Source organism: Pseudonaja textilis, chromosome 5 (assembly GCF_049901715.1).
Source record: "Pseudonaja textilis isolate UNSWEBS1 chromosome 5, rPseTex1.2, whole genome shotgun sequence".
In the NCBI taxonomy this organism is placed as follows: domain Eukaryota; kingdom Metazoa; phylum Chordata; class Lepidosauria; order Squamata; family Elapidae; genus Pseudonaja; species Pseudonaja textilis.
In genome coordinates, this window is record NC_141994.1 from 21,847,557 (window position 1) to 21,870,093 (window position 22,537).

Sequence of the window (22,537 nt, forward strand, 5' to 3'; positions counted from 1 at the left end):
GGATGAAACTGAGACAGAAAACCAGATGGAGACCAAACAATTTCATGGGAAGCCACGGCTAAAAATCGGAGAGGAAACCTGGCAACCTGCCAAGCAGGGTGCCTCCCCCTCCAGCTTTCTTCCCTGCCGGGGAGTATGGGAAGGGTCGGAGAACAGCCTGGCAGACAGGGGAGAAAGGAACAAAATGACACAAAAGAACAGAGAGGTCCATTCAAAGAGGATATGCAGCGAATGGAAAAGGGGTAAGAAGAAACAATAACCGAAAGATTTCCATCTACATCCTGCATGTCCTAAGGACCTTGACATTGCTTTCCTAATAGTCCTTCCCTTGAATTTTTCCTAACAAACATCATTGGATGGATGGATGGATGGATGGATGGACGGATAGATGGATGGATGGATGGATGGATGGACGGAAGGATGGACGGATGGACAGACAGACAGACAGACAAGGGTTGATATATGAATGATAGGTGGATGGTGGGAGGGAGGGAGGGACAGACAGACAGACAGACAGATAATGGTTGATATATGGATTATGGATAGATGGTGGGAGGGAGGGAGGGAGGGAGGGATATTGACAAATAGATAATGATAGAAGATAGGTAGATGACAGATGATAGATAGATAGGATAGCAGATAGATAGATAGATAGATAGATAGATAGATAGATAGATAGATAGATAGATATGGATGGATGGATGGATGGATGGATGGATGGATGGATGGATGGATGGATGGATGATAGGTAGATAGATGATAGACAGACAGATATAAGGTAGATGATAGATAGGTAGATGATAGATAGGTAGATATGATAGATGACAGAAATGGTAGATAGATGCTAGATGGATGGAGAGAGGGAGAGCGGTAATAGATACATGCAATGCTGTCCTAAAGTAAAGTAATGAAAATATTAGTTATAAGTGATTAAGCCAAAATCCCTCTAGGAGTCACTAATCTTAAGTGTCTATTTTTTTTTCTCTTTTGCAAGCACAGGACCTGTTCCTTAGGGAGAGACAGGAGGACAAGGATGACATGTGTGTAATGATTGCCAGCGTGTTCTCTGCTTGCCCCTTCCTTGTTCCACTAACCATCGCTGACCCTCCATACTATTATGGTTTTGATTTGGTTTTGTAATCTGGTTTTAAAGGGTTTATTGTTTTTTTTCTGGATGTTTGTACATCGTTTACTGTGGCTTTTGCTCGGTCGTCTCATTAGCTGAGCTGCCTACAGTCACAAACACGAGACAGGCAGCTACACAAATCAAAACGATAAATAAATATGATCTGTACATAGACCTTTCTGGCTACTTGAAATAAGAATAGCAGGAGTAGGAGACACTGGATTTCCTGAGGAGATTTTTTAAAAAAAAGAAGGAGTAACATTTCTGTTTTCCTGCAGATATTTTTTTTTTTTTAAACAAGAAATAACATGTCTGTTCTTTAATATCTCGGTGAAGGCATATGGACAGCAGCATCCAATGAAAGATTTGGTAGGCTTGGCAGATGAATAAAACACAGCTATCCTATTACCTCTTGTGTCAGATTTCGCTTTGCTATTTCCACTTCTCTCTGAAGCTCCCTTCGCCTCTCTAATATTGTCCCATCGTCTTTAGGGACAGCAGCATCTAACTGTACAATGGGGGGAAGAAAAGAAGGTTATGTACAAAAAAATGAGGAAAGTGTGTTATTTTAATATAACCAATGCCATATTTATGCATGAGCTGAATGTTTAAAAAAACAAATAAATCAGAAACCAGCAAGTTTGGGGACCGCTGATATAATAGAAATTGCTCTTATAGATTCGGAAATCTTAAATTTATATTATTCCCCCCCCCCGCCCCCCAAAAAACCAATCAAATATCTATTGTATGACATCCAGGGGTGGGATTCTACCAGTTCAGGCCGGTTCAGGTGAACTGGATGTTAAATTTGCACCTGGTTCACCAAACTGGTATTTGAACCAACACACCGCCCACCCCACCCGTCCCAGGAGTCTCCACATGGCCTGTTTAAGATGCAGGTAAGTGCAGGGTTCACATGGAGGCTCTGGGAGGGGGAAAATGGGCCTTCTGGAAGTCCAGAAACGGGCCTGTTTCCGGCTTCCGGGGGGCCTCCAGAGCCCGTGGGAGGCCGTTTTCATCCTCTCAGAGGCCCAAGGGAAGCCTCCGGGCCTTGGGAAGGTGAAAAACGGCCCTCCCGGAAGTTCTGGTAGGCCACACCCACCACGGCCACGCCCAGCCAGCAACTGGGCAGCAAACTGGTTGCTGGAATTTTTTGAATAACACCCCTGATGACATCCTGCACTCACCCTCTTCTTAGCAACCCGCCTTTTAACAGTATTTGGCCCAAAGAGCCAAAAAAGTAATAAAACTCGACATTGCTCTTCAAGCTTACTAGAGGTACGCACCTCTAAAAGCATTCTTTCGTGATGCGACTGAACTTGGATCAGGCCTTCCTGAGCGATTTTCAGCTGCATTTCCATCTTTTTAAATGTTCGGAAATCCTTCTCCTTCTCCCTTTGCATCCGACTCAGAGTATCGTGCAGTTTCTGTTTCAAATTGGTCACATTGCGAAAACCCATTTCTAATACACCCCTAGACAAGCGTAGAAAAAGAGCTTTTGTTACGACAAAAACAAATGGCCCACAATTGAAGCTCTCAGGTTCAGACCAGCGATAATTACAAAGAAGACTTTACAGTACAATCAAGATCAAGGAAGGTACTAATGCCACTCTATAAAGCCTTAGTAAGACCACGCCTACAGTACCGCATCCAGTTTTGGTCACCACACTAAAAAAAAGATGTTGAGACTCTAGGAAGAGTACAGAGAAGAGCAACCAGGGTGATTAGGGGATGGTTGGAGGCTAAAACATATGAAGAACGGTTACAGGCTATTATGATTGTTGGCCGAGCAGAGACCAAAACAGCCAGAGAAATGATTGAACAATGGGAAATGGGCCCCTTGTCAATCAATAAGAGTGCAGATCTACTACCAGGTATTTAGGAGTCGAGGGCACTGTGGCATAAGGAAGCAACAATTAACGTAATACCCTGCCATCAACACCATAATTAACAACTACACATGGCCAGGCACCATATAAACACAACATGTAGAACAGCCCAGTGCACAGGTTCTGAAGAGAGAAAGATTCACTTTGGTTCGGGTCCAACATGAGTCCAAATATATTGCAAGAATAAACCTTTTGTTCGGACTCAGCTCCTCACACACGACAAACCTTCTGTATTTAAATCAATGATTCCTTTATTAGGAGCACCAGCAGCCCTGGCAAAAAAAAAAAATCTCTCACCACAGAGTAACAACTCTGTCCGGCAGGGAGATAAATAGTTGTCTGCCACATCTATTCATCTCCGCCCCCTGCCTTTTATCCCCAGAGCTAGAGAGGGACTTCGCTAGAAGCGGTGGCTCTTCCATCCCAAGGACCAGCCCATAGATTTTCAATGCTCTCCTCTCCTCTGCCTTCTGCATATCCACACGTCAGGCACTGGATCCAGCTGTTCCTCCTCTTCCAAATCAGCCACCTCCAGACCTGGGGATTGTTCACTCTCCATCTGAGGGCTGAAGGATGGCCCAGGCGCTCTCTCTCTCTCTCTCTCTCTCTCTCTCTCTCAGTCTCTCTCTCTCTCTCTCTCTCCCTCCCTCCCTCCCTTTGGTTTCGATGACTGATTCAAGAGCGGATCCTGCAACACTATCCTGGGACATGTACATTTGCCTTCATTCGCTAAAAAAAGAAGTTCCGGAACAGGAAGAACTCACAATGGCCCATGACTAATAAAATCTCACCTCTCTGAAATGGCGGTGCCTTCGTTCTCTTTATTCATCTCGTGCACCTTGCTCTGAGTGTTGAATTCTCGCTCTTTGATCTCGAGCAGTGCTTTCTTCCCGTCGACCTCCTTGATCGCATCTTCTTTCTCCTCCATGGCCTCCATGCACTTGGTCTCCATTTTTTTGGACATCTCCACAAGTTCTTGCGCTTCTTCCTGAAGCAAGATTTTTCTCTTCTCTATGTCTCTGTAAGGAGCAGAGGCTGACGTGAGTAAAAATAAGGTGTCTGTGTTTTTTATTTGTGATATTTTTTAATTGGTTATTTGGTAAGTATATATGTCAAAGATTCTGAATTGCAGATCGGTTTCGCAAGGGGGGAAGTTGTTATTGTTAAACTATACTATCAGGGTTCAACCAGGGGAAGGACATTTTAAGTGTATGTTTGATATTTTGTTTTGTAAATATTTCTTGTTTTGTTTGTTTCCTGTTTTTTTTTTTTCTTTCCTTTTTTTGGAGGGGTTGGATTTGGAAATACATTAAAAAAAATCAAAAGATAATGTCCATCTAAAATCTGCTTAGGATATTTTTGGCTTTTATTATTTCATTATTATTTCAAGAATAGAATAGAGTAGAGTAGTGTAGAGTAGTGTAGAATAGAAAATAGAATAGAATAGAACAGGAATAGAATAGAATAGAATAATAAAATAGTGTAAAGTAGCGGTGTAGAATAGAATAATAGAGTAGCAGGGAGTAGTGTAGAATAAAATAATAGAATAGAATAGTAAAGTAGAGTAAAGTAGAGTAGTATACAACAGAATAGGATTCTTTATTGGCCAAGTGTAATTAGACACACAAGGGATTTGTCTGCAGTGCAGCAGCTCTCAGTGTACATACAGACGACAGCCACATGCTACATTCTACCCAAGAGCAGCGTATACATAATACAATAATGTCAAACCCAGTCTAAACATTTAGTTGATTGTGCAACCAACAATAATAATCAAGAGTTCTAAAAGAACATACTGCATTCTGCGGCTTATTTTTTCCATATCCTTTCCGAGCTGAATAGGAATGGCTTGGAGACGGACAAGTTCATCCTGGTGATAAAATAAACATAAATATTAGCCTGCGTGAAACTAAGAATGTTTAAGAATGTTTCGTGATGAATTAACTTCAAGCTGGGTTATAGCAACAATCCAAGAATGTCCTGAAAACGCATATGTATTTTTTCCCCCTTTGAAATACGTTTTGAATCTGGAAGTTGAGTCGCAGCCATTGGTCTTCTTTCTTCTGTTTTTGGTTGGAAATGTTTCGCTGCTTAGCCAAGTAGCATCTTCAATCTGAGCAAGTGGCTTAGGGGAACCAGGCCTGTTGAACTTGCGGACCCGTGGGCCGGATATAGAAATGGACATAGATATGTTTTCCTAATAGAAAAACATCCTCATACATCCCAATACGGCCCGTGATGCGATCGGCTTTGATACCACTGCCATATACTTCATGTCCTGCAGGAAGGTTTTACTATTCACCTAATTTGAATAGGCTCCTTAGGGGAGTAGACAGAGGTCCGTCAGGATGTAAATCAGGGGTAGGATTCGAATTCTGTCACAACTGGTTCTGTGGGTGTGGCTAGCTGGGCATGGCTAGGTGGGCATGGCCACGTGACTGGGTAGGTGTGGCGTTTGTTTTTTTGCAGCAACACCCCCTCCCCCCATTTTTTGGGCCTTCTGGGCCTCAGGGAAGCCTCCAGGGGGGCGTTTTTGATCCTAGAAGACTTCCCTGGGGCTCAAGAAGGAAAAAAGGGAGTATAGAAGGGGCGCACATCACTCACCTGTGCTCCATTTTGGAGCCTGCTGGGCCTCCTGGAAGCCTCTGGGAGAAGCAGTAAGTATGTGAAGGGAATCCCGTCACAGCTGATCATAGGAACAGCTGATTGTCAGGAGGGGGAAAAAAGAAATACTTTAAGGAGTGACTGGGCGGGGAAGAACACAGTACGCGATGTTGGGCGTGCGCACAATGTCACGCATGCAGGATAAGGACTGACTGGGAGGGAAGGGGAGGGGTGGGGGAAAAGGGCAGGGCCAGACAGGGACACAATTTGCCAATTCTCCGAACTGCATAGAATCATAACAACTGGTTCTATAGAACCGGTCCGAACCGGTAGAATCCCACCCCTGATGTAAATGTTACAATACCTAAATCCTTTACAATGAAGATGATGATGATATCCATTCAATCCAGTCTGACTCTTGGTGATTCTATGGGTCAGGACTTTCAGTGTCTCCCAATCTTGCACTGCTTGAGTTTTTCTATGTTTCGGCTGGGGTCAGCTTTGTGGGTGTCTAGCTGTCGTGTTCTTTGGCACTCTACTTTCCTTTTACCATTAACTCTTCCAATAGTAAAAGCCCTTAGACTTATATACCGCTTCACAGTGCTTTACAGCCCTCTCTAAGCGGTTGACAGAGTCAGCCTATTGCCCCCAAAATGGGTCCTCATTTTACTGACCTCAGAAGGATGGAAGGGTGAATGTCAAGGTTCCAAGTAACATACCCATAGCAAACAAAACTCTGAGGCTGGCAATTTCCTCAAAGAATAGGTTTATTGGATATGTCATATTGGCGTAGACTGGTGAAAACCAACTCTGAATATTCCCATGGTTTTCACCTAATTAAAAGTGAAAGTCTGTCACAACCGGTCACATGGTCCAATCAGGATACTGTCCAGTTGCTAGGTGACTCCAGTCCCCTCCTTCTGAGCACCTGCAGGAATGTCCTTGGTTCCCATGAGAAAGTATTTTGTTTTGGCTACAACACCCCAGCTATCCCCATTCCTCCTTCCCTATCCCACTTCTCCGGTGTGTCAGCACTGAAGTCTCAAAATGGCCTCAGTCGGGCCAGCTTCAGGGTTGACACTGAGTCAATCTTGAGCCTGGTGAGATTTGAACTGCTGGCAGTCGGCATAATTAGCTTGCAATTCTATCCACTGTGCCACCACAGCGTTTGCTTTCTCCAATGAATTTGCCTTCGCCAGTGAATTTGCTTTCTCCAGTGAATTCCTCTGCATGACATGGACAAAATAAGATGCAGTTTGGTGACTTTGCCTTCCAGTGACATGTCTGGTGTTAGGCGATTCAATCAGTGGTGGGATTCAATTTATTTTACTACCGATTCTGTGGCCGTGCTGGGTGGGCGTGGCAGGGGAAGAATGTACAGAGGCAGTATTTGCCGGTTCTCTGAACTGCTCAAAATTTCTGCTACGAGTTCCCCAGAACTGGTCAGAACCTGCTGAATACCACCTGTGGATCCAATACTTGCTTGTTAATCACCTTTGCTATCCAAGGAATGCACAGGAGCCTTCTCCTGCACCATAGCCCAGATGAAACCTTTACCCTAGGTGGGGCATTAAACGTGGCCTCCCTGGTGAACCAGTGAAGTGGTCTTGATCTTCCTGGGTGATTTAATCTTCCTGGAATCTTGCTCAGACTGAAGAAGCTACTTGGAGAAGCAGTGAAACATTTTGAACCAGCAAAAAAAATCCTGTTGCCTTGAGTCAACTTCCACACAACTCCACCTGGAGGGCTGATAATCTTCATCAACAAAATACACGTGAGTCTTTTTCTATACAGCTTGGATGTGGACATCAAAACACAGCCCTATCAATAGGCATCTATAGGTAACCCCCCCCCCATTACCTTTAATTCTTCTTGTTTTCGAAATAGTTCGTCCACTTCTTTGTGCTCCTTAGTGAGACGTTTATGCCTTGCAAACAGATCGTCTTTCATGGTTTTAATTTCCAGCCTTCTCTGCGTTGTTTCTTTACGCAGGTCTTCGCAACTGTCCCTCAGGGCTTTAATTTTCTTCTCCGCATCCTTTAAAAAATGAAATTGAGTGACTCAAATTAATGGAAAGGAACAGATAGGATAGGATAGGATAGGATAGGATAGGGAAGGGAAGGGAAGGAAAGGGTAGGGAAGGGTAAGATAGGGAAGCTACGGGTAGAGTAGGGAAGGTAGGGTAAGGAAGGGTAGGGTAAGATAGGGAAGGGAAGGGAAGGGAGAGGTAGGAAAGGATAGGGAAGGGAAGGGTAGGATAGGAAGGGAACGGTAGGGAAGGGAAGGGAAGGGAAGATGCTTGTCAAAGAGAGATCCGATTTAGAAGTCAGGAGAAATTTCCTGAAAGTGAGAACAATGAATCAGTGGACTACTATAGCTTGCCTCCTGGTGCTGTGGGTGCTCCCATCACCGGAGGTTTTCAAGAACAGACTGGGATGATAAGGCTTCTGTCTTGAGGAGCGGGTTGGACTAGAAGATCTCCAATTTCCCTTCCAGCCCTGTGATTCCAAGTGCTTAATCTATTGTATTCTAGAATAGAATAACTGAGTTGGAAGGGATCTTGGAGGTCTTCTAATTGAGCACCATCCCCAGACATCCCATTAGATGGCCACTAGATAGTTGTTCATTATTATTCCTTCTCCCTTCTCCTCCTCCTCCTCCTCCTGTTCCTCCTCTCTTCCTCCCCTTCCTCTTCCTCCTCCCCCTCCTCCTCTTCCTCCTCCCCTTCCTCCTCCTCCTCTCCATAAAGACCACATAGCATCTAACCTACTATCTTTTCCTCAACTCTTCTACCACCTCGCCTCTGTATCTCCACAGTGCAAAGAAGGAATAATATATCCAGTTTGCTAAAAGGAAAAAACAGACTAGACTAGTAGATCGGGGACAGTCAGTAAGGGTTGAATTAATGCAAAGTACAAACATCAGGAGAATAACTAATCAGGGCCCCTGATGGCTCTAGTCCAGATCAAGCACCATCCGCAAACCCACTGCCAAAAACAAACAAACAAACAAAAAAACCTAACGCACGATGGATTTTTTAAAACTTGGTTTTAGGCACAGCCAGCCAGGAACAGCTGATAGTTTAGGCTGCTGTGCCAGAATTACCCTTGTTTCATAGATTTCTAGGAGAATTCTGGGCACATCTAATTTACAACTGCGCAAAAAAAGGGATTTATCCTCAGAGAGAATGAACTTGTCGGATCCCGTGATTTGCAGCAAAAACTGCAGTTTGTATTTTCAGCACATTGAATTAGGTGTCTATGGCTATGTGAGAAACTTACTTACAGAAGCTTTGGGGACTCTGCGATAGTCCTTTTCAATTAATTTCTTGTCTTCTTGTAAACTAGATAGAATAAATAATATTAAAAGGCAGCTTGTAAGATAAGATTACCTTTATTATCACTTTTTTTCTGTGAACACACTGGCAAACATTAAAAAATGAAATTCTGATGTCCACTCTCAAAAGATACATACATGCATACATACATACACACATATATAGATATACGCATACAGATACACATACACACATAGGAGAGAGAGGGAGGGAGGGAGAGAGAAAGAGAGAGGGAGGGAGGGAGGGAGGGAGAGAGAGAAGGAACCGGTCCTTGGCTTTGGAAGATAACACCAAGGACATTCTCATGCTCAGTTTGTGTCCTTCTTTTGAAGTTCACTGTCGGACTTTCCAATGTGTTTTGACCTATTTTTGGTTACTAATTAACTGATAATAAAAGTGCTGGGTTTGACATTAAGCAATCTCATTTTATCTGAAAGTGTCCTTTTCCAGTATTTCCTGCTCAGATAAAGGTAAAGGTTCTTCCCCTCACATATACGTGCTACTTGTTTCTGGCTCTAGGGGCGATGCTCATCTTCATTACAAAGCCGAAGAGCCAGCGCTGTCCAAAGACGTCTCCGTGGTCATGTGGCTGCCATGACTAAATGCCTTCGAAGACACACAGAATGCTGTTACCTTCCCACCAAAATGCTCCCTATTTTTCTACTTGCGTTTTTTACCTGCTTTCGAACTGCTAGGTTGGCAGAAGCTGGGACAAGTAATGGGAGTTATGCGGCGCTAGGGATTTGAACCGCCGAACTGCCGACCTTTCTGATCGACAAGCTCAGCGCCTTAGCCACAGAGCCACCTGCCCAGATAGGAACTCTAAAATCTGTAGACTTTTGTACCAGATGAGTTAAATGTTGACGGCCTTTAGGAGACGGCACTCAGGAGTAACCAGCTGTCGCGTTTTCCTTAGCTGTGTCGGTATAGGCATTATTTCAATTCCTTCTGCTTTTCTAGAGGCAGTCCTCGACTTACAACCATTTGGCCAGTGACCTTGCGAAGTTACAACGGCCCCGAAAAAAGTGACTCGGGACTGTTTTCCCCCAGTTACGACCCTTGCTGCATCACCATGGTCATGGGATCGAAATTCAGACACTCGGCAACTGCCTCCTATTTACGACAGTTGCAGAGGTCACGTGATCCCCTTTTGCGACCTTCTGATGAGCAAAGTCAATGGTGGAGCCAGATTCACTTAACAACCTCGTTACTAACGAAACAACTGCAATGATTCACTTCACAACTGTAGCAGAGGTGGTCTTCAGCCAGTTCTGACCAGTTCTAGAGAAGTGGTAGCCAAAATTTTGAGTTGTTCGGAGAACTGGCAAATCCCACCTCTGACTGGCCCTGCCAACCCCATCTCTTCTCTGCCTCCCATTGTGTCCAACTGATCATCAATATATAGCTGCGCTAAAATAAGGATATTCAGTGAGCCACTGATAATAGCCAACTGTGCCAGGCTACTTAACGATCTAACTCTCAGGACTGAAGATATCATGGAAGCCATTTTATAACACTTTGGCTCAGGAAAAAAAAATGTGGCTTTTTCCATTTCTTCAGAGTTTATAGGGCCATTTGCACCAAGGGAATCGATGCAGCCACCGAGTTGTTGTAAGGGAAGCTGAGACGGAGGCAGAGGTTGGTATTCATCTGGTTCTGACCAGTTCTGGAGAACTGGTAATGGAAATTTTGAGTAGTTCGGAGAACCGGCAAATACCACCTCTGACTGGCCCCACCCCCCTCTATTCTCTGCCTCCCATTGAGTTCCAGATGATTGGCTGGGTCTCCTTTGGTTGCCCTGCATAGGAGAACGGAGCTGGAAAGCAGGTTAGTGGGGTGGGGAGGGAATGGGGATTTTGCAATAATCTTTTCCCAGTAGTGGGGAGGGAATAGAGATTTTGCAGTATCCTTCCCCTGCCACACCCACAGACCTGGTAGTAAAAAAATTTGAATTCCACTGTAGCTGGAAGAGTCATAACATGGAGCAAAGCTCACTTAACAACGGTCTCTCTTAACAGCAGAAATGTTGGGCTCAGCTGTGGTGGTAAGTCGAGGAGCAGCGTATTCTACCTTCTTCCTTCTATCTACCTGGCAGTTTGAAACGATGCCCTGTGGAGTCTTGTTAAAAAGGCAGTTGGCCAATTGTTATACCCACCTATTCAGCCTATACTGAATTTCAAACTCTCTCTCTTGAATGGCGTTGTACTCGTTGAAGTATCTCAGGTACTGCTGCCTCAGTTTGGAGACCTCGGAAGTGGTGCTTTCTGGAAACTGATCGGCTTTTTCCAGTATCTCCTGCTGCTCTTCCAGCTTAGCCGTGAAACGTTTGGCATCCTGCAGCAGCTGAATCTCCGATTCCTGTAAACTATAATAAAATCAGTGATGCCTGTTGTTTTTTAATCCAACAGAGATGCTCAATGGAAGAATTCATCGTGACTGATAACTATGACTTCATAGGTATATAAAACAACACGTATGGGAAATAGAAGCCACGACCTTTGATACTGAGTAAAGAAAAGGAGGATTTCTTTGTTTATGCTGTGTTTACAAGGTCCCGGCCTGCTGGGATGTATTAGCTGCGGGTGGGTGGGATGGTTGATATTCCTACCTTGTGCTCTCAGAGATGGAATGGAATGGAACGGAACGGAACGGAACAGAACAGAACAGAACAGAACAGAAAAAAAAGAAAAGAAAAGAAAAGATGAAATGAAATGAAATGAAATGAAATGAAATGGAATGGAATGGAATAGAACAGAACAGAACAGAACAGAACAGAACAGAAAATATGGAATAGAATGGAATAGAACAGAACAGAAACAGAACAGAACAGAATAGAAAATATGAAATGGAATGGAATAGAACAGAACCAGGAACAGAATAGAATATATGGAATATATATTGGAATGGAACAGAATAGAATTGAACAGAACAGAACAGAAAATATGGAATGGAACGCAAAGGGATAGAAAATATGAAATGGAATAGAATGGAATGGAACAGAATAGAACAGAAACAGAATGGAAAAGAAAGAACAGAATAGAATAGAATAGAAAATATGGAATGGAATGGAATAGAACAGAACAGAACAAAAAATATGGAATGGAATGGAATAGAATAGAAAATATGGAATAGAATCAAACAGAACAGAATAGAAAATATGAAATGGAATGCAATTAGAATAGAACACAACTGAATAGAAAGTATGGAATGGAATGGAATGGAACGGAACAGAACAGAACAGAATATAGAATATAATTATAGAATATAACTTTGAATGGTCGCTAAATAAACTGTTGCAAGTCGAGGACTACCAGTAATGACTGAGTGAGGAATAACAAATCCGAATTGAAGCACAGGGAAGCTTACAATTCACAGAGAAGGTTACAATTCTAGAGGGATCACCTTGTTTTCAAAAGGGTGTTCCTGGATCTGCATCATTCTCTCATTTTCCAGATTGAGGACAGGTGCAGGGACATTTATCAGCTTAACTGACATCTCTGGCTAATAAACAGGCCCTTAAAAGCATGTGCTGATTCCATCCAACTTGACTACTATATAGACTATGCAGGTCTGTCTTTATATGTGGTCTGGAAAGTTAAATTGACATGAAACTCAGCTGCCATATTGGTGTTTAGAAGAATTTAATGCTTCCATTACATTTATGCTGAAAGCATTACACACTGGTTATCCATTGATTTCTGAGTGAAATACAAACCGATTATAACTTTTAAAGCCACATATAGTTTGGGATGAGGTTTTTTTAAAAGAAACTTTTTCTCTAGCGTTTGCATTCTTCTACTCGCTGAGATCCTTTGACAATTTACAGTGTCGTCAGGTTTTTCTTGCAGTAATTAACATTCCCATCTTTTTTCTTTAGTTATTCCAAATCTCTAAAATTCTTTGCTAATTCACCTCTTCTTGGTTTACTAAAACGCCCTTAAAACTACACATTTTCAAGCAGGCTTTTCCACTTTTGATTCTAATTTTGATTGTCAATTTTGGCTGTTTTTAAATGATGGGGAGCTGCCAGCATAGCAAGTTGAATAAATAAAAGTTATTGGTGTCCAAAATGTATTTGACCCCCTACACAAAAGCAGGAGAATATGCTCTTTTTCTCATATTTTCTCTCTTTTTCTCTCTTTTAATACATTAGCATGCTTTTCCCTAATGCCAAGAATACAATAAAAAAACAGGTTTCAATGGGGAAAAAAAAAGCTTTTTCCTCTGAATCATCATTTTTAAGCAGAGAAATACTAAATTTTGCAATGTTAAAAAAATACATTAAAAACTCTTTCTTAAGTCAGACAATCAAAGTTTCCCTTTATAAAACTTTTGGATTTCCTATCCTGTACCTCTGAACATCATTCTTTCATTGGGTAAAGATGACTTATTCTCAATATATTTTAAAGCTCTTTTTAGTTTATGATGTATGTAACACAGATATAAATTACTGACTTTGTACCTTGCATTAAATTTATACTGGAATAAAGGTTGTTCTATACTACAGTAAACTATAAATTGATTAGTTAAGGATTTTTTCTTACAAAGCTACAGTTATCTGGTTCACCTTACATTATAAACCCTAGGTGACAATTTACAAAACACAGTAACTAAGTTACACAATACTGTATAAGTCAATAAATTTCAATAAGGCTGAAACAGCTTTTAAGTAACTATGGTACTGAAACATTATACACACACACACACACACACACACACACACACACACATGCACAGAGACAGAAAGAAAGAGAGGGGGCGTGGAATACTAGAAGCTTACCTTACTAGAGTATCATGTATCAGGACATATTTTGCCTTCAGCTCAGCCAATCTGGTTCCAGGGATTTTTCCAGCATAAAACAGCTATGAAATTGCAAGAGATAAAGAGACTCTAGTGAAATTGTTATTCACCATATAGGAAATTTACTAACCTTAAGACAACACTAAATAAATTATAGTTGAGGTATATTTGGCAATGAACAATTAATCAATGCATAGTTGTACGCTTGTTTCACAACTTTTGGAATATCACGGAATTATCTTTTTTTTAAATTAAGCAAATCTAACCATTAATATAAAAAAGTATTCGAAAAATAATAAACACTCAATATTTATAAATACCTGGCTAAATTTTAATAAATGCACCACATTGTTGATAGAAGGCTGATGAAATCAAAGGGAGGTTCAAAATTGAAACTATAGATATTTCATTATGAGACTGATTGAAGTTACAATACCACTGAAAAAAGTGACTTATGACCATTTTTCACATTTATGACTAGTGGTGGGATTCAAAAAAATTGACTATCGGTTCTATGGGTGTGGCTTGGTGGGCTTGGCTTGGTGGGCATGGCAGGGGAAGGACATGTCTCACCTAGCAACAGAAATTTTCAGCTCAATTGCAGTCATAAGTCGAGGACTACCTATATTTCATTTTGAAAAAAGATAACAAGTTGCAAATGGTGTGGGGTTTTTTCCCTTTCTTTTTTCAATATACCTTGTTTGTAAACTACTGCTGTGGACAGTCATAGCTAGAGTTAACCTCGCTAGAAAGTCAGACGCCAGTCCTATAATGGTTGGGTTGAATATGAAAGATGGGGCTAAGGACTCAAGGGAGGAGTACAGGAGGCGAGTTAAAAAGAAAAGAAATGAAACTACTAAGAGAATGAGAGATGATGGATAGAAAGGAATTTTTGGGGGGAAAGTTTGGCCGTACTAAGAATTAGAATAGATAAAGAAATTAGGAATCGGAGGAATATTGTTATACATATTTTTGCATAACTCATTTAAAATGATAGGTAGAGACCAGATTTTGAAAAAGGGTGGTATTAGGCACTATTAGGCACTATTGTTATTAGAAGGATGTACTAAATATTGAATAACTGAAGAATGAAGAATTATAGGTATATGTGCTAGTTGTTTCCAGCTCTAGGGGGCAGTGGTCATCTCTGTTACAAAGCTGAAGAGCCAGCACTGTCCAAAGACGTCTCCGTGGTCATGTGGTTGGCATGACTAAATGCCAGAGGTGCACGGAACGCTGTTCCCTTCCCACCAAAATGGTCCCTATTTTTCTGCTTGCATTTTTACGTGCTTTTGAACTGCTAGGTTGGCAGAAGCTAGGACAAGTAACGGGAGCTAACTCTGTTACGTGGCATGAGGGATTCGAACTGCCAAACTGCCGACCTTTCTGATCGATAAGCTCAGCATCTTAGCCACTGAGCCACCAAGTCCCAATTGAAGGATTATGTGCTGATACAGATATGTATAATAACATTAGAACCACGTAAGTTTGATTACTGTAGTAACTTTCATTTGTACTATTATTTTTGTATCAAAATGAATGATACCCAGACGCCACACTGTCCATGTAATAATATTGATGTATATTTAAAAATTTAAAAAAGAAAAGAAAGTCAGACACAAATCCTAGATGGAGCACCCAAATTTTGATCACATGAGCCTAAGGATTCTGTGATGGTCATAAGAGTGAGGACTGCTCAAGCCACTTTTTCAGTGCTGTTGTAACTTGGAATGGTCACTAAACGAATAGCCCTAAACTGAGGTCTGCAGGTAGGTCTCGACATACAACCACAATTGAGCCACAAATTTCTGTTACTAAGCAAGACATTTGTTAAGTCAGCTTTGACCCATTTTACAAACTTGTCAGAAGGTTACAGAAGGAGATCCCATGACCCCGGGACATTGTGGTTATCATAAATATGAGCCAGTTGCCAAGCCTCTGAATTTTGATCACGTGACTGTGGGAATGCTGCAACGGTCATAAGGGTGAAAAATGGTTGTAAGTCACTTTTTTCAGTGCCATTATAGGTTTGAATGGTCAGTAAACAAACTATTGTAAGATAAGGACTACCTCTATGTCAATCAGCAGAAACAGGCCAGCTGCTAATACCTGGCCTGAACTAGTTACAAAATTATTAAAATTCGATTCAATTTTTAGTCTACAATTTAGTCTAGAAATGGTTCTGCAACCCAACAGGATGGACACAGACTTCAGAGGATAATTAGGACTACAGAAATAATAATGGCTACCAAGCTGCCTTCCATTGAGGACCTGTATACTGCACAAGTCAAAAAGAGGGCTGTGAAAATATCTACAGACCCCTCACATCCCGGACATAAACTGTTTCAAATCCTTCCCTCAAAACGACGCTATACAGCACTGCACACCAGAACAACTAGACACGACAGTTTTTTCCCCAAACGCCATCACTCTGCTAAACAAATAATTCCCTCAACACTGTCCAACTATTTACAAAGTCTGCATTACTGTTTCTATTAATCTTCTCATCACTCCTTATCACCCATCCCCTCGCACTTGTGACTGTATGACTGTAACTTTGTCACTTGTACCCTAATGATTGTTACTGACTGTTTCCTAGTATGATTTGATTGCTTATTGTACCCTATGACTATTATTAAGTATACCTTATGATTCTTGGCTCTTGAAGAATGTATCTTTTATGTACACTGAGAGCATTTGCACCAAGACAAATTCCTTGTGTGTCCAATCACACTTGGCCAATAAAGAATTCTATTCCCTTCTATAAGATTTAATGGACATTAATAAGGGTTCCTCATCATCATTGTGAGTTTTTTTTTTGTAGAGGAACGGCATCAGTATTGCGTAAATATAACTCCGATCCATGTATGTACCGGTAGCAACAGGAACATTACAAGAAGGAGAATTTCCTGCCTGAGTCAGAAGTTAAGAATGTGGCCTTTGGTCAGGAATTTATCATTTTGCAGCTCTTTTCAAACAACAGTTCTCCAGGGATATGTCAACATAACAAGACTTCTAACATGAATGGTTTTCATTATTTTTTTGGGGGGGAGAATGCTTGCTATTTGATTAAAGCCCGGTCCTGAAAATGACTCATCGATATCAAAGTAGGAATTCCTTTCTAGAAGTTTAGTTCCGCCGTAATTTTATCTACAGGCAAAATAGGACTTCAGTTCTTTTTAAAAAGATTAGTCATGCCGTTTCGGAACTGGAAGGGTACCCAAGTTCTGTAACGTTGAAAAACTAACTTTAGGGACCTGTAAAATAATTCCATATTTACTGGTAAAAGCATCCTTATGCCCCGTACAGGTTGTTTCCGACTTAGGACTGCAATTGAGCCAAAATTTCCCTGGCTAAGGGAAACATTTGCTAAGTGAATCTTGCCCCATTTCTTGCCACGGTTGCTAAGTGAATCGCTGCAGTTGAAAAGATGGTAACGTTAAGGGAATCTGGCTTCTCCATCAGCTTTGCTTGTCAGAAGGCCGCTGTTGTGGTTCACCGGCAGCAGTTGTGGACAGCTGAGGTCTCGGAGAGCAAGGACTCAGATGAGAGGCCTGAGTGTGATGCAGGGATGGGGCCAGGACCATCAGGAGTGGAGTGTTGCCTGTGGAGGCTGGCAGCACTAATAAGGAGGTCCCTGAGGAGCCTGTGCCCAGTGCATGTGTGCGCAGGGCTGCTCAAAGGAAAGAGCAGCTGCAGCATCATGGGTGACTCAGGAGTAAGGCTACAAGGTAATGGCCCCTCCCTTAAGAGATAAAAGCCAGCTGAGAAACCAGAGTTCTTTGCAGGAAGCAAAGTAGTTTTTGCATTCAAGCCTTGTGGACATTCGGACTTTCTTAGTTTGTGTTGGAGACTCTTTGTGTTTGAATTAGTTCTTGGCAACTTTATTTCGTGTTCTTGGCAGCCTTGCATCACCTTGGCAAGGCTCGTTCATATCAGAGACAATTAGATTGAATCAGCCTTTTAACCGTGAAGGAACAGAATTTGTAAAGAATCATTAAAAGGTTTTGCTGTTACCTCCATTTCATGTTTGTTTCCTTGGAACAAGGTTTGGATCAGAACAGCTGCAAAAGGGGATTGCGTGACCCCAGGATGCTGTGACCGTCATAAATGTCAGTCAATTGCCAAGTCAGGTAATTTTCACATGACCCCGGGGATACTGCAGTGGTCATAAATATGAAGCAACTGCCAAGAATTTGAATTTTGATCACAGGACCATGGGCATGCTGCAACGGTCGTAAGCAGAGTTGGGTTTCAAAAATTTTAGCAATGGGTTTTCTGTCCAGTTGCTGGGTGGGTCTGGCCATGGTGGGTGTGGCCTAGTTGTCCTCCTGTACCACAGTGGGGGGGGGGGCTTTTTGCCCTCCCTGGGCTCCAGAGGTTTTCCTCAAGCCTCCAGGAGGATGAAAACGGCCTCCCCGGGCTCTGGAGACTCTCTGGAGGATGGAAACTGGCCCATTTCTGCCCTTCTTGAACTTCTGGGAGGCCTGTTTTTTGCCCTCCCCAAGCCTCCACGCGCCCCCTGCATCCAAAACGGGCCACGTGGGGATTTGTGGGAGGGGAGGGATGGGCAGGGCCATCCAGGAGTGGGATTTGGGCGGTTGTCCGAACTGCACAGAATCTTAGCTAGGGGCTCTCCCGAACCCCTGCGAACCCCCAGCAGCCCCACCCCTGCTTGTAAGTGTGAAAAATGGTAATAAGTCACTTTTTTCAGTGACTTTGTAACTTTGAACGGTCTCTCAATGAACTATCGAACACGTCAAATTTGTTGACGCAGCAATAATAATGAAAAACAATGGGATAAGGATATGCGGAAGATGCCTCAATCGATATTTCACTGTTTGTATTGTTGATGGTCCAATGAAGATTGTTAAAAATATATTTGCAAATATTTTAGAAACCAAAAAAAAAGGGGGGGGATCTTTTCAATTGGTCAAGAAATATTGATCACACAGTTCACACAGTTCAAATCAAGGTTTAATTTGGGTATTTTCTTTTTTATGACCGGATAAACAATAAATCTAGAAGCCTCACAGAGCTGCTCCCATCCTTTCTTATGGAAATTGTAGCTAAGGAACCTGAAGGAAATGATCCTTAAATAAACAAACAAATATATAGGAAGTATATTTTGACAGCTCCCATTTTTTAGCTGATTGCAAACAGATTGATAGCTTTCCACTTAATGTTTGAATGTTAAGGGGCAATTTTACCATTCTAAACATCATTTCCTACAAGAGGTGAAATTCAGGTTGCCTCTTAAATATGTTTATTCTTGAGGCCTTTATCAGCCTGTCCATACTGTGCTCTTATTGACAATATCAAATTGTTTATTTGGAGTTCATCCAGGATGTTTTTTTAATTCTTCCTAGTGTAGACTAAACTTTGATATTTCCTGCTGATCTCTAATCCAGCAATTAACCCAGTTCGATCCTTTATATGTATACCTCCACACACAAATACATACACACGTACCAGAGGTGGTCTTCAGCAGGTTCTGACCAGTTCTGGAGAACCGGTAGTGGAAATTTTGAGTAGTTTGGAGAACCAGCAAATATCACCTCTGACTGGTCCCGCCCCCTCTATTCTCCGCCTCCCATTGAGTCCCAGCTGATTGGTTGCCCCGCACAGGAGAACGGAGCTGGAAAGCAGGTTAGTGGGGGGGGGAGAGAATGAGGATTTTGCAGTATCCTTCCCCCTGGAGGGGGGATGGAATGGGATTTTACACTATCCTTCCCCTGCCATGCCCACCAAGCCATGCCCACAGAACCGGTAGTAAAAAAGTTTGAATCCCACCACTGATATGTATGCACATAAATTAAACATATCAATTATATAAAGTCCAGATTTTTATTCAGCCCTCCACCTGGGACACTAGCAAATAAAACTCTTGTTCAGCCCCAGAAAGAGTGATGGGTTCTCTCAATTATTTTATAACTGATAGAATGAGTATCAACTTTTGTCATTTGAGTGCCCTGTACAATAAATGATTTATTGTCTTTCCTAATAATGATCACCTCCCTATTTCCAGGTAATTAACCAAGTGAAAGAACTAGAATAGTAAGAACTAGTACTAAGTGAAAAAACTAAAAATCTTGGAAAAACCCCATCTGAAAACTGATCATTTCTTATATTTCAACAAATTATCAGTTAATTGGAGTATTACTCTTATTCCACACTTATGAAATTTGCTCTGGAATATTTGGTGCCAAACTTTGTCAAAATGGATGTATGAGTTCAAATAATGATTGGATATTCAGTAAGCTTGGTGAGAAAATTTTTGTCTTTACCGAAGCCTGTTGATCCTTATTTAGCAGAATTTTTATCATTTAAAAATAAACGATAATAAACGGTCTGTCATTTTCCGCTAGTTCACCAGAATTTTTTTTAAAACTGGGATTATATTGCCATTTTCCAGTCCATGGGCACAAAGTCTGATCTTATGAATGTATTATATGCTTTTATTGCATACTTTTTTTAAATCTGAAAGAATAGCAAATTTTACCCTTGAGCAAAGACTTGAGCATTAAGCATTTCTATTGTTCCCATGGTGATTATGAGACTTCTAGCTTTGAAACGGTGGGCTTCCTTCCTCAAATATGTTTGCTTTACAGGTAGTCCTCAACTTATGACCACAACTGAGCCCGGCAGAAGTAGTCCTCAACTTACAAAAGTTCATTTAGTGACCGTTCAAAATTACAATGGTGCTGAAAAAAGTGAATTATGATCATTTTTCACACTTAATGACCATTGCAGCATCCCCATGGTCACGTGATCAAAATTCGGGGGCTTGGCAACCGGTTCATATTTATGACCGTCATAATGTCCTGGGGTCATGGGATCAAGTTCTACGACCTTCTGACCAGCAAAGACAATGGAGAAGCCAGATCCACTTCACAACCGTGTTACTAACTTAACAACTACCGTGATGAAGGAGTATTATAAGATTTGGGGCTTATTTTATGGATAGTTAGAAAAGTAGAGTAAGAAATTAAAGGATATAGTAATAATGACATGTTGTAAATGATTATTTTGAATAAGTCATGACATGAACATAATTTAGTAAGTGTTGGATTTGCTATTAAAGATAGATGGTATGTGATGATCCATAGTGTACCACAAACATAACAAAATCCAAAACGTAAATAAATGCCCTTTATTCCCTCCAACTTGGCCCCACTGTTCAATAATACTCAGTTGGAGATAAAATGTACTCAAAAATAGTCTTCAAAAGAAAGCAATACAGTGCGAACTTCATGAGCAGATAGAGGTGAAATAAAAAACCAAACAAACTACAATGACAAAATGTCCACAATGGAACAAGAGAAGTATTTACCAAATTCAAGGAGATAACAAGGCACAGTCAACCAAGATAACTTCAGACCAAAACAAAACACGCTTTGTTTCCAGCGTTTGCCAGTATGCATGTCCATCCTCTTATTCAGTTGTCACTCTCCTCCCTAGTAGACCATGTCTCTCCCTTGTCCTCTCCTCCCTGCGCGCCCTAGGATGGAGAGGGGATGGGCCTGGGTCCTCCTCTGACTGCCCAGCCGGCCTTTGCCCTTCCCCAGCCTCCTCCACAACATCTGGAGCCACATTTCCACCCCGTCAGCTGTTCCACCACAAGCATGACAGGTAATTGAAATAAAAAAAACCTAATGATATTATAATAATGATAAAATATGACATATAATGCTGACGAATATTTACGAATGTAAACTCAATGAGAAATATATACAAATATTTTTATGTGCACAAGATATATGTATATACCCAGACGACACACTGTATAGCCGAGAGATTTTTTTTTTTGTTGTTGTTTTTGCTGTTAAAAAAAAACCCAAAACAAAACAACTGCTGTGATTCACTTCACAACGTTGGCAAGAAACATCGTACAATGGGGCAAAATCCACTGAACAACTGTTTCGCTTAGCAACATAAATTTGGGGCTCGATTGTGGTCGTAATTTGAGGACTACTTGTACTTATGTCGCTAAGTGAGAAATTTGTTAAGGGAGCTTTGCCCCATTTTACGACCATTCTTGCCGCCATCGCTAAGTGAATCACCACAGTTGTTAAATTAGTAACACAACTGTGCAGTGAATCCGGCTTCCCCATTGACTTTGCTGGTCAGAAGGTCACCAAAGGGGGATTACATTGAGACCGTCATAAACATGAAGCAGCTATCAAGCATCCATAAATGTAAATCACACGGCCAACGGTCGTAAGTGTGAAAAATGGCCATCAGTCATTTTTTTCAGTGCCGTTGTAAGTTTGAATGGCCATTAAATGAACCATTGTAAATTGAGGACTATCTATGTGGGTTGATAACCAATTTCCACTGCATCCCACTGGGGCAATCGAAGACTCAGGAAGGTCAATTTTAGCAACATGCATTAAGACTAATAATTCCACCATTCCACCTTAATCTGTGTCACAATGGAGGGTTATTATCAAGCTGTTGCCCATCATTAACTCATATTTCCAGAACTAGAATTCTCGGTCTCCTGGTAATCGACCCAAAGTCACCCACCTGGCTTTCATGGTTAAGGCAGGACTAGAACTCACAGTCTCCCAGTTTCTAGCCTGTTGCTTTAACCATTAGATCACACCGACTCTCTAAAATAAGAGAATCTTGCAAGCCTGATTGTGTTTTATCTCTTTTCCCTCTTATGTCGCAATTAATCAGAGAAGTGAACTTGTTCTGAATAACTGTGGTTGGCGCAGTGGTTAGAATGCAGTATTGCAGGCAAACTCTGCTCACAGCCAGAAGTTTGATCCTGA

At 41.6% G+C, this 22,537-nt stretch overlaps 1 protein-coding gene across 7 annotated transcripts in view; it reads right to left on the reverse strand.

The window, feature by feature from the left end:
• The window catches only part of CCDC146 (coiled-coil domain containing 146), an 87,935-nt gene that overhangs the window by 19,794 nt on the left and 45,604 nt on the right, over positions 1-22,537 (reverse strand). For 4 of the 7 annotated variants that reach the window (XM_087934265.1, XM_087934262.1, XM_087934263.1 and 1 more), the window contains 8 exons: positions 13,737-13,819; positions 11,112-11,321; positions 8,905-8,962; positions 7,480-7,656; positions 4,812-4,885; positions 3,807-4,034; positions 2,413-2,599; positions 1,536-1,634 (listed from right to left, as the gene is read on the reverse strand). In XM_087934265.1, the coding sequence (XP_087790391.1) occupies positions 1,536-1,634; positions 2,413-2,599; positions 3,807-4,034; positions 4,812-4,885; positions 7,480-7,569 (678 nt within the window). In that variant the 5' untranslated portion in view covers positions 7,570-7,656; positions 8,905-8,962; positions 11,112-11,321; positions 13,737-13,819. Of the gene's footprint in view, positions 1-1,535; positions 1,635-2,412; positions 2,600-3,806; positions 4,035-4,811; positions 4,886-7,479; positions 7,657-8,385; positions 8,501-8,900; positions 8,963-9,010; positions 9,147-11,111; positions 11,322-13,736; positions 13,820-22,537 lie in introns of those variants that run through there. The other 3 variants (XM_026701768.2, XM_087934264.1, XM_087934266.1) reach the window with 3 other exon arrangements.